The 12,180-nt window shown below is 42.1% G+C and overlaps 2 protein-coding genes across 2 annotated transcripts in view; both read right to left on the bottom strand.

Annotated features, from left to right (window-relative positions):
- Positions 1-12,180, bottom strand: part of SORCS3 (sortilin related VPS10 domain containing receptor 3) — a gene marked incomplete at both ends in the record, with an annotated part of 605,283 nt that overhangs the window by 446,003 nt on the left and 147,100 nt on the right. The gene's annotated exons all lie outside the window — the stretch shown is intronic.
- On the bottom strand, positions 2,352-3,951 carry LOC309794178 (NF-kappa-B-activating protein-like). The gene has a single exon (XM_082605358.1). The coding sequence runs from the start codon at positions 3,798-3,800 to the stop codon at positions 2,550-2,552; it is 1,251 nt and encodes a 416-aa protein (XP_082461484.1). The 5' UTR covers positions 3,801-3,951; the 3' UTR covers positions 2,352-2,549.

Genomic DNA, 12,180 nt, shown 5'->3' with positions numbered 1-12,180 from the left:
GGAGCTACGGGCATGACTTAGTCACTTTTAAATTTACTTTTTAAGACGCAGACCTACTAGAGAATGGACTTGAGGATGCAGGGAGGGGGAAGGGTAAGCTGGGACAAAGTGAGAGAGTGGCATGGACATATATACACTACCAAATGTAAAATAGATAGCTAGTGGGAAGCAGCCACATAGCACAGGGAGATCAGCTTGGTGCTTTGTGACCACCTAGAGGGGTGGGATAGGGAGGGTGAGAGGGAGGGAGACGCAAGAGGGAGGAGATATGGGGATATATGTATATGTATAACTGATTCACTTTGTTATAACGCAGAAACTAACACACCATTGTAAAGCAATTATACTCCAATAAAGATATAAAAAATAAATAAATAAAATAAATAAATAAATTTACTTTTTAAATTTACATATAGGACAATTAACTTATTTTGGTATTCAGTTCTATGAGTTTTGACAAATGCATAAAGTTGTGTAAGTACCTTAGACATGTTTATTCCCTCTGGGTACTTTATCTCTCTATAAATGTTTACTGAATAAATGAATGAATCACTGAATGATGGAAACAATGAACAAATGCTTGCTAGGAAAGTTTCCACAATAGCCACCCAGATAGGTTTTGAGTCAAAGAAAATTCAAAGAATGAGATTATAACTGCTATAGCATTTTTCTGCAAAGCAATTTCTCAGTATCTACTGGAAATCTTTAAAAAAATGCTTATACCCTCCAGCCCAGTATTTCCACTTCTAAGACTATATCCAGAGTAAATAATCATATGCCCACAGTGATTTGGGCACCAGCAAGGACATAACAGCATTATTTACAGTAGCAAACCCTCCAAAACAACATATATACCCCACAATAGAGAAATGGTTAATTAAATGGTGATACTTCCATATGATAAGGTAAAATCATAGCTCCACATCCGTATTTTATAATACTGAATACAATGCGTCATTGTATAGTGTCAAGTGTAAAATACAATCTATAAAACAGTATATGTAATACTAACAAACATTTTGAAAATATATATGTATATATGTATATTCTGCATAATGACAATGTTAAATTAAAATTTTTATACAAAGTATTAACCTAATTTTACAAAATTAATGTGCATGTATGTTATTTTTTAAAAACTTTATTATAAGGAGAGAGGGCATTTTATAACAGCAAAGTCAGAAATTCCTCATCACTCAGATAATTTAAATTTATCCTAGGCACATAATAATGCAGCTCAAAACAACCTTAACAAAAACAGCCAAAACTTCTACTATCCCCTCCCCCTTTGCTAGTATGTCCTAACAACTAAACTTTAACAAAAGGAGGGAAGGAAAAAGATCACGATCTCACAGTCCCAGAGTTTTCCATTTCCCCCAAACTTAAAAGCCAACAGTAGCCATAAAAACATGAGAAAGTGAGGGGTTCTATATGAAGTTACAGATTAAACTGAATGACAGATGTAAAAAATAAACTGAAAAGTTTAACAATGCTTAAAATGAAATCCGCTTATTACAAAGGACAGACTTTAAAAACGTTTAACATCATTTTAGCTTCATCCTAATGAAGCAACCAAGTTAAAACAATGAAAACAATGACTCATATTTTTCCTTATTAAACTCCTGATCATTGTTGACTCCCATGCATTTCTAGTATTCAAATAATGATCTAAACACAGCTCAGATGGAAATAATGTACTTACATTGGCACAACAGGAGACTTCCCAATATTTTATATTTGAAATAACCATTTTTAATTAGCCTTTTAAGAATTTTAAAACTAATGTTCACGTTTTCAATTCAACAAGTCTGTGGGTTAGTTTGCTTTTTGGTTTGTTTGTTGGTTTTGGGGTGGAGGTAGGGACTAAAATCAAAACACATTACTTCCAGAGCTGACAATAATACTGTAATATACAAGTAAACCTTCAAACTCCAGATTTGCTTTTTTCAGCCATCCCTTCATTTTGTTAACAAAAGTGGCCTCCTGTGTGTTTCTATCAAGTCCATTTATAACACCTTCAACATAGAGGAATGATAATTTCTCCCAAGTTCAGTTGGTACGGGTTGGGGAGTGGGCACCATGTAGAGCTAATGGGAGCACTGTCCCGTGGTGTGAGAGCACAGTTTCTCACCTCACCAGCACATTCTCTCAATGCCACCTCCCTCAACACAATAGAGTTTCATTCATAATTTGGATTTTTAAACCAGAAGGTTGTTTTGGTCAATCCAAAATAACCCAAAGAGCTTGCTAAAGTTACATCAATAAGCAGCTTTTTATAGCAGGACTGAAAGAATTAAATAGAAGGCACAGTAGCACTGTAAAGCTTTTTCAGATTATGATAATCTTTTTGTGCGTATATATGGAACCCAAACTTTCTTTTTTGTTGTTAAAAATGTCTGATGAGGGCTTCCCTAGTGGCGCAGTGGTTTGGAGTCCGCCTGCCAATGCAGTGCTCTGCGGCGGGAGAGGCCACAGGGCTGAGAGGCCCGCGCACCGCAAAACAATAAAAATTAAAAAAAAAAAAAGTCTGATGAACAATCCGAAAATCCTTATTTGTCTTCTTTCCCTTTAGTTTTTCTGTATACCATCTCTCGAAAACTGGCCAGAATCTTGTTTTCTCTCTTTCGTCTCTCTTCTTGGTTAAAGTATGCAAGGGCTCTCTTCTCATCAGCACTATAGATCTGGTTCTCTTTTCGCAGTCGCACAGCCTCCATTCGGCGATGCCTGCTACCACTCATTATGTAACCCAAGCATTCAAATGATGCAATTTCTTCACTTGTCAAGCCAATTTCACCTCTTCGTGGGATACGTTTTCCAGCTTTTACATATTCAGCCATAGCTGCACCTTCACCAGGTAACAAAGCATGGCCATAGTTCAAAGGTTTATCATCTTGAGAGGCAAGTGTTTTGGGAGCCTCTGGGCCAATCAAATCTGAGGGTTCTTCAGGCTTTGATTGATCCTTCCAGGGATTCTCCAGAAACTCTTCTTGGGACTCTTTAGAACTTGAATCACTGGAATCTTTTCTGCTCTTCTTAGACTTCTTTTTCTTATATTTCTTCGATCTGCGTTTCTTCTTCTTTTCCTTTTTCTTGGCTTTCTTTGCTCTCCTTTTTGTATCTTCATCACTGGAATCTGTTTCAGAATCACAGTCACTGTCACTATCATCAGAATACTTCTTGTGTTTTCTTTTAGATGATTTTTTCTTCCTCCTTTTCTTGGACCTTTCTTTTGAATGACTAGACTTCCTCTTCTTCTTTTCTTCTTCTGAAGTAGAAGCTGAAGTGGTGCTTTTCTTTGGCTCTTCTTTCTCTACTGGTGTATGTTCATCAGAGTCTGGTTCTGGATTCTTTGGAGAAAGTCCCCATACTTCAGGAGCTCCCAATTCTCCAATCCTCTGTCTCTCACTTAATCTCTTCTGCTGCAGGCTCTCTTCCCTCTCCTTGTCCAGGAGGCTAGGCCATGGCTTGTCGCTCCCGTAGGGGCGTGAGTAGCCGCCATAATAGGCGGACGAGGAGGCAGAAGCGAAAGGGGCGCCCCGCGGTGCGGAGGGCCGCTCTCGAGAGCGTGACCGCGAGCGGGAGCGGTAGGACTGGTTTCGGGAGCCATGGCTGGGGCCACTCAGTTGATGGCTAAGGCCATTCCGGTCCCCGGACCGAGAGCAAGAGTGCGAGCGAGAGCCGCGGCCCCGCGGGAAGCGAGAGGATCTGCTGGGCTTATGGCTCTTCGACGAACTGCGACGCTTCACCTCGGAGCCCGAGGCCTCCCACTCCGAGCTGCGGGAGCCAGACACCGGAGCCATAGCTGTTGCTGGGTCCCCGAAGCCGTGGGAGAAGGGGGCGCTCTCGCGAGCTGGGAAGATCACCGTTGCCTTGGCTCCCAGGACCAGCAGCCGCGACACCACCCGAGCCCAAGAAAACCTTGGAAACAGTTACAAGTACGTTGAGTACGTCAGCAAATTCCTTCCCCGGACCTAGGCGGTCCTGCCAATCGCATGTATGTTGATATAATCATCAGTGTGCGATAGGTGATTTTTATTTCCTTCATATGTTTTCAGACTTTCAAATTTCTTATGATAGATACTCCTATTTCTTTTGTAATCAGAAGACAGTTATAAAAATAGAGATGAAAGCCTTTTATTTCTGCTTTAAAAAACTCAAACCTTTCTTTCATCTCTAGATGATTCAGTGGTGGCTAAATTTTAACATTCAAGATGTGACATATGGCTCTGCTTATAGGAGAACATGCTTTCTGTCTGAAGCGTGTTCAGAAATAGCCCATCCCACTGGTGGGTGACACATTTCCTGCACACCTACAGGAAGCAGCCCCTGTCCCAGAGGGCTGAGGCTTCAACAGTGGTTACATCAGGAGGACGTCAGATAAAGGACACCGGGGAGACTGTGGGACGCACAGAGTAACTTCGCCTTCACCACTAACAGGACCACCACTTTCCTCAACCTCAAGTGCTGGGACTGTGCTTTATTCACTTCTGTATCCCAGCAGCCAGCAGACTAGCAGCCCCACAACAGATACCCGGATAACCCTTATTACATCAGAATGGGCAAGACATGAGTGAGAGCTAGAAGGTGGAGGAGTGAGGATGTGCTCTGAAACTGTAAAGGAGCCCTGCTTTCTTGGAGAACACACATGTGGCCAACTGCCTGCAGCAATGGCCCCAACTGTCACACCTCCCTGTACCCAGGTTCATTTCCAGTCGAAACTTGCAGCTTCTCCCATCAAGAGTCAGGGTTTGCTGCTCCAGCCTCTGCATCTGGGGTGGCTTGTGACTTGTCTTGCCCAACAAGAACATGGCAGAAGAAAGGCACTCCAGTCCTGGGCCCAGGCCTCCAGAGGCATCACATGTTTCTACTTGCTCCTCTAGAAGCTTGGCTAACCCCCATGAGAACACCCTGGGTTACCTGTCGCAGCATGAGACTCGTGGCCAGCCACCTGCCCAGGAGCAGAGCCACCCAGCTGACACAGGCATGACAGCAGATGCATGAGGAAGCCCAGCCAAGACCAGAACAGCTGACCAGCCCAACCTGCCAACTCACAGAATCCTAAACCAATTAAATGTTCTCTTAAGCCACTAAGTGTTGGGAGATGAATGACAAATGGACTTTCATTTCAGCTTTTAAATCTCTATTTGTATATCTTAAAGATATTGAAAACTCAGCACACTTAAAACTCAACTCACACTCTCTCTCCCAGAACCTTTAGGATGCTGTGATTGTCATGACTATCCTTCCCATTACATGTGACAAAAATCTAGAAGTCATCCTCAAATCCTTCCTTGCCCTCCCCACACTCTTCTATATCCAATGCACCATTAAGTTCTGCTGATTTTGCCACCTAAATACTTCTCAAATCCATTTATTTCTCTCAGTCTTTATCACAAACACTTTTCCAAGTTACCATCAATCCATTTCTGCTGTATGACCTTTGACAAGTCACTTTACTTCTCTGAGCCTCTGTTTCCTTGACTGTAAAATGAAGATAATGCTAGTACCTGCTTCAGAGAGTTGCTGTGTAGATTAAATGAGATAATGTCTCTAGGTGCTTAATAGAAGATCTGGTGTAAAGTAAGTGTTCAGTAAATGTTTATTTTCTTTAATAATACACCACGTGGTGCCCATTTATGCTGGGCCTCAGTCTTTTCATCTACTGAGTGTTCCCACCATTTTGCTTATATGAAGGCAACAGCAAACCATCTTCACCCATGCCTAATTCTCTCTCTTGCCTCCAGGCCTTACAAATGCTTTTTCCTCCAACTGGAATGTTCTATCCCACCATCTATTACAGGTGAACTCCTATTCATCCTTCAAAACCCAAGTCATACATAGATCACAGCAAGATCTTTTTTGACCCACCTTCTATAGTAATAGAAAGAAAAACAAAACTAAACAAATGGGACCTAATGAAACTTCAAAGTTTTTGCACAGCAAAGGAAACCATTAAACAAGATGAAAAGACAACCCTCGGAATGGGAGAAAATATTTGCAAATGAATCAATGGACAAAGGATCAATCTCCAAAATATACAAACAGCTCATGCAGCTCAATATAAAAAAAAAAAATCAAAAAATGGGCAGAAGACCTAAATAGACATTTCTCTGAGAAGACATACAGATGGCCAAGAAGGACAATGAAAAGATGCTCAACATCACTAATTATTAGAGAAATGTAAATCAAAACTACAATGAGGTATCACCTCACACCAGTCAGAATGTCCATCATCAAAAAATCTACAAACAATAAATGCTGGAAAGGGTGTGGAGAAAAGGAAACCCTCTTGCACTGTTGGTGGGAATGTAAATAGATGCAGCCACTATGGAGAACAGTATGGAGGTTCCTTAAAAAACTGAAAAGAATTACCATATGACCCAGCAATCCCACTACTGGACATATACCCAGAAAAAACCATAACTCAAAAAGACACATGCACCCCAATGTTCACTGTGGCACTATTTACAATAGCCAGGTCATGGAAGAAACCTAAATGCCCATGGACAGACGAATGGATAAAGAAGATGCGGTACATATATACAAAGGAATATTACTCAGCCATAAAAAGGTATGAAATGGGGTTATTTGTAGAGACATGGATGGACCTAGAGACTGTCATACAGAGTGAAGTAAGTCAGAAAGAGAAAAACAAATATATTACCGCATATATGTGGAATCTAGAAAAATGAACCTGTTTGCAAGGCAGAAATAGAGACACAGATGTAGAGAACAAACGTATGGACACCAAGGGCGGAAAGGAGAAGTGGGATGAATTGGGAGATTGGAATTGACACATATACACTACTGTGTATAAAACATATAACTAATGAGAACCTACTGTATACCACAGGGAGCTCCACTTCGCTGTACCGTATAAACTAACACAACAGTATAAAACAACTATACCCCAATAAAAAAAGAAAACCTTATGTGAAATATATGTAAATTCCCATTTATCTCATGAGATTCCGCACATTTCTTAAGAATAACTTCTTCTGAAATGAAAAAACGAACCAAGTCATATTTTACCTCCATACTTTCCAGCTCTCCCTGAGCCCCCTGTACAGAGTCAGTCACTCCCTCCAATCAGTCCCTCTTATATGCTGTCTCTGCATTCGACACATGCTTCTACTGAATTGCACATTATCATATCATTATCATTATTCATTTACACCCATCTTTACTGTTAGCTAGTTGAAGGCAGAGGCCATATCTTTACAACCTCATCACCTAAAATAGTGCCCAGCACACAGTGTGTGCGAAGTAAATGCTTGACAAATGGATAAATAAATAAATGAACATCCACTCTCACATCCTCCACCACCTCACAAAAGCAGAACATACCCTGAATTAATAGAACCAACTTCTTCTGCCTTGGGTGTCTTAGTTTTTTCAGTGCCAAAGTAACTGGCACCCATGTGGAAAATATTTGCTGTCACTCTCCCACCCAGACTCCAAATTCCAGTTCAAAGCCAAGTGCCTGTCTCCCTGCCAGGGCAGCCCACAGCTTTGCTGAGAATGTTTCCCTCAGCTCTCCTCTGTGCATAACCTTAGCTATATTATTTACTACCATGAACACCGTAATATGTATTTAAATATTCCATAAAGGTCAGACAACTGAGCCATACCCCTTCCTGGGAATCCATTTCACACCATGGCAGAGTCAGGCCTCCCAGCACTTACTCAAACCCAGATTTGAAGGTAAATTATGAAGGATTTTTTTTCTCATGTGAGGATGACCTCATCATGCACCATATTCTATGGAGTAATAGCTATAAATCCTTCTGTTACATTCTGTTACAAGCTGAGAGAGCAGAAAGTGTTGGGAGCCACAGAATGATTTGAACTTCTGGGCTGTCACCCTCATATTCAGAAAGTTCAGCTATAAAAATCAACCTCAAGTTTAAGAAGAAAATGAGAGAAGAGTTGGAGAAAGCACATGGAGCACAGATGCTGCTTCCCCACCACCAGCAACCAGAGATGCTCCAGATATGTGGTTCTTAAACTTCCGTCTCCTTCCTCTTCCAGACTAGGCAGCTCTTTTTGTCCTTGCCATGATGACTCCAGGTCCGTTCTCTTAAACTTAAAGGCTCAAAGAGCTCTTAGAGAAAACTATTGAATGACAGATACTTTCTCCACAGAAACATATATTTCACATAAAATTTTCTACTCAGTAGTAAGGCATTCATGAATTCCCTGAAGCCTCTCCATGGACCAAGAAACCCCAAAAAAGAATTTGTTCTACATTATCCCTCAGCTGAGACTGAAAGAATAAACAGTGGTAGGTTGAAGTCTCCAAACACAAAACAGAGCGACACACAACACACATACACACACACACATCTCTCTCTCTCTCTCTCTCACACACACACACACACACACACACACTTTGTGCAGGAAACTTAGTGAAAAGATTATGAGCGGGAGGTAGTTTCTTAAAAGCAACAGTCCAGAGTGTCTGAAAATGCTGCCTGTGAATGCACATCATAGGAGATTTTCCCAGAGGCATTCAGAATACAAGAAGAATAAAAGGTGTGGGATATAGGCTCTGTGGAACCTGGCTCTGCCCTAAAAGCTCCCAAGGTCTAGGGCATTTTCTAGAGTTTGTCAACATACAATGTGGAAAGGGAAAACTAAGCTGGTCTCAACAGCTCCGAGCAAACCTTAATCCCTTAGTTCTCTTCCATATGCTTTCATTATGAAAACCACAGCACACCAAAGACAATTTGGGGAAGAAAAAAAGTCATCCATAAGCACACTAGCCTCTTACTATTTCTATCCTTATGTTCTTTTCTGATTGGATGAAATGTACACCTTTGTAGAGACTTGTGATCAAGTACATATAACATGTGAGCTACTTTTTCATTTACGCCTAACCTATCGTAAATCTATTCCCACTTTGCCCTAAAATCTTCATAATGATCATTATTGTTATCAGGGAACATACCTTATTATGTTTCCTTTTATAAAAATGTGATTTTTTATGCATTTAGCATCTTTTCATTTTCAAACAAGTCCTTAGGATAAATTCCAAGGTGTGGTATTACTTAGTCAAAAGCCATGATCAATGTTGTAGCTTTGGGTACATCCTACCATACTGCTCTCCAAAATAGTTGCTCTGATTTACAATGCCACCAGCAAGATTCCTCCAGTTTCACTGCCACTGAAGAGGCTTCTAGAGCTTGCAGCACCATTAGCCACATTTAGAGGCATCATGCAGCTATTACTTGAGGCTACTATTCATAATCCTACTGTTTTGCTTGTAACTAAGCTTCCCACCCCTCTATGCCTAGACTTACTCTCTGGGCACGTAGAAAATTAACTCAGAGGAAACAGCCTAAAATGGTAGAAAGACCTAGTATGAGACTAAGTCATAAATACCTTGTTTAGATTCCTGACGCTGCTAAAGACTAGCTTAGGAAGGCTACTTGGCCTCTCTGTGCCTCAGTTCCCTCATCCGGAAGCTAAGGGTAACTCGACCTACTTTACAGGAAGTTTAAAAGTGGCAAAAATGTTCACAACATCTTTCCCAACCGCCACTCCCAATCCATGCCCTTTATAATACAGGCTTAGGTCATCTGTAGCAAGACAAGCAGGGTATCTGAGATAGAGGTTTTTTAAAAAGGTCTGAAATGTACTCATGGAAAAGAGAGAAGCGAAAAAAGGAAGGAAAGAATAAATGGTGACAAGGAAGAAGGACCAGGAGGAAGAGAAAGAAGTCTGTGCAAAAGGCTGTAGAGGGTGTGAAGAGGGCTGCAGAGCGAAGAACGAAGGCCATGAGGAGGTTGGAGAGCGACGGGATTGGAGCATCAGCAAACAGGGAAGGGGATAGAAGAAGGGGCGCTGTGCTCATTCATTGTATCAGGTCCCTCCTCGTCACTCCCTGCCCCCGATTCCACCCTACGGAAGGAAGTGATTGTGACTGGTCTCTGTCTTAGAGCCTTCTCAGCTCCTATCACTCCCTACTCCCTGCTGCCTCCAAGAGAAGTCCTACTCCCCTAGGGTGACTTGTTAGCCCCACGTCAAAATTCCTGAAATGGACCACAACTCACCTTCTGTATTAATGTCCTCTAGCCAAAACTATTGGGTTGGTCAAAAAGTTCATTCGGGGGCTTCCCTGGTGGCGCAGTGGTTGAGAGTCTGCCTGCCGATGCAGGGGACACGGGTTCGTGCCCCGGTCCGGGAAGATCCCACATGCCACGGAGCAGCTGGGCCCGTGAGCCATGGCCGCTGAGCCTGCGCGTCTGGAGCCTGTGCTCTGCAACGGGAGAGGCCACAACAGTGAGAGGCCCACGTACCGCAAAAAAAAAAAAAAAAAAAAAAAAGGTCGTTCGGGTTCTCTCATAAGATCTTACCAAAAAATCCAAACGAAATTTTTGGCCAATCCAATACTTTGAAACAACGTGGAACATTGAGATTTTCTGACTATCCCTTGCATTTTCCCTTCTGAGCCTTTGCTCGTGTTCCTTTTTTTTTTTTTTTTTTTTTAATTTATGGCTGCTTTGGGTCTTCGTTGCTGCATGCGGGCTTTCTCTAGTTGCGGCAAGCAGGGGCTTCGCTGCGGTGTGTGGGCTTCTCATTGCAGTGGCTTCTCTTGTTGCAGAGCACAGGCTCTAGGCACTCAGGCTTCAGTAGTTGTGGTACACGGGCCCAGTAGTTGTGGCTCGTGGGCTCTAGAGAGCAGGCTTAGTAGTTGTGGCGCATGGGCTTAGCTGCTCCGCGGCATGTGAGATCTTCCCGGACCAGGGCTTGAACCCGTGTCTTCTGCATTGGCAGGCAGATTCTTAACCACTGCACCACCAGGGGAGTCCCTCATGTTCCTTCTTAATATGGCTCCTCTTCCATGAAGCTTTCCCCAGATTTTCTCATTGGAATTACTCTCATTGTCCTCTGTGCTCTCAGGACAATTTTATTTCTCTCTCTTCTATAATCAAGTCACATTCTGGTTGTATTAGGTCTGTGTGTACGTGTCTTTTTCCTTGTAATCAAGGGTAAGAAACTGAAGTGCGGGGACCGAGGTTTGTAGCCCCCTGGTGACTCACACAGAGGAGGTACTCATTGGGTGGGCTTATCGGAAAACTGAATTAGTCCTACGCAGCACCTGAGAACCAGCTAAGGGTGACACTCAGCATTTGTCTCCCCCTCTTTGTCTACTTATCTAAACACTGCTTATCTGAATGTATGAATAAATCAGTGCACAAATGAATGAATGAAACTTCAGAGTGTCTAGAGTCAGGCCTTTCCTAAAGGACACGAGAAGCTCACACCTACCAGTCAGTCCATTTCTGGTAGAAATCAAGTAAGTTTGCCCAGTTCATATGATTTGGCCACTATTCTGGTTTCAGGAAATGATATCAGTTGTTCAAATCTTATCCTGTCTCTACCAGGACTTTGTTAACATCTGAAGATTGAATATCAACTTTTAAAATAAATGCATTACTATCCCGCTTTCCGTGATGCAGCTCATGGAAAGGGAGTACACTAAGCTGCAGATTATGTTGTTAATTATGTGACAACGGTAGAGTCACTTCCTCTGTTTTCACCTCTGTATTGACATCTGCATAATGCACATAAGCATGCCCACCCTGCCCACTTCCAGAGCTGTAAGAGTGTACAAAATGATGTAAGTGAGGCCACCTTACAAAGGTATCAGGTATGAAACTGGAGGAAGGAAAACTAACATTTACTTTGAGCCCTTCCTATGAAGCAAGGACCATGAAAGAAACGTTCAACAGCATGTTTCATCCTCTCTACAGTCCATATTACCAAGAGTTTATGTACATGAAGGGCGATTCTGAAAGAACTGAGTTCAAATCCTGATTCTGCCACTTAGCAGTTGTGTGGTCTTGGGCTAGGTCCCTTGACCTTTTATCACCTGTATCCTCATCTTTAAACTGAGAATGATGAAAATTCCTACCTTCCAGGTGCTTGTTAGAATCAAATGAGATGCTCCATGTGGGGGCAGGGGGTAAGCCGTGGAAACTGTAAAGCACTAAGCAATTTCAAGGTATCATTACTAAAATAGCAGAACCCTTTACCCTAACAAGGTAACCAGATAACTGGAGGTAAATGGGTGATGTATACCCACCAACTTGGGAACTGACATCCCAAAGCCATTGCTTGGCATTGATTTGGGTCATAGCGTTGGATGGTAAACAATGACATAATGGTTCTTTC

Source organism: Mesoplodon mirus, assembly GCF_964341445.2.
Source record: "Mesoplodon mirus genome assembly, chromosome: 2".
NCBI lineage: Eukaryota > Metazoa > Chordata > Mammalia > Artiodactyla > Ziphiidae > Mesoplodon > Mesoplodon mirus.
This window is presented reverse-complemented; position numbering and strand designations above follow the sequence as displayed.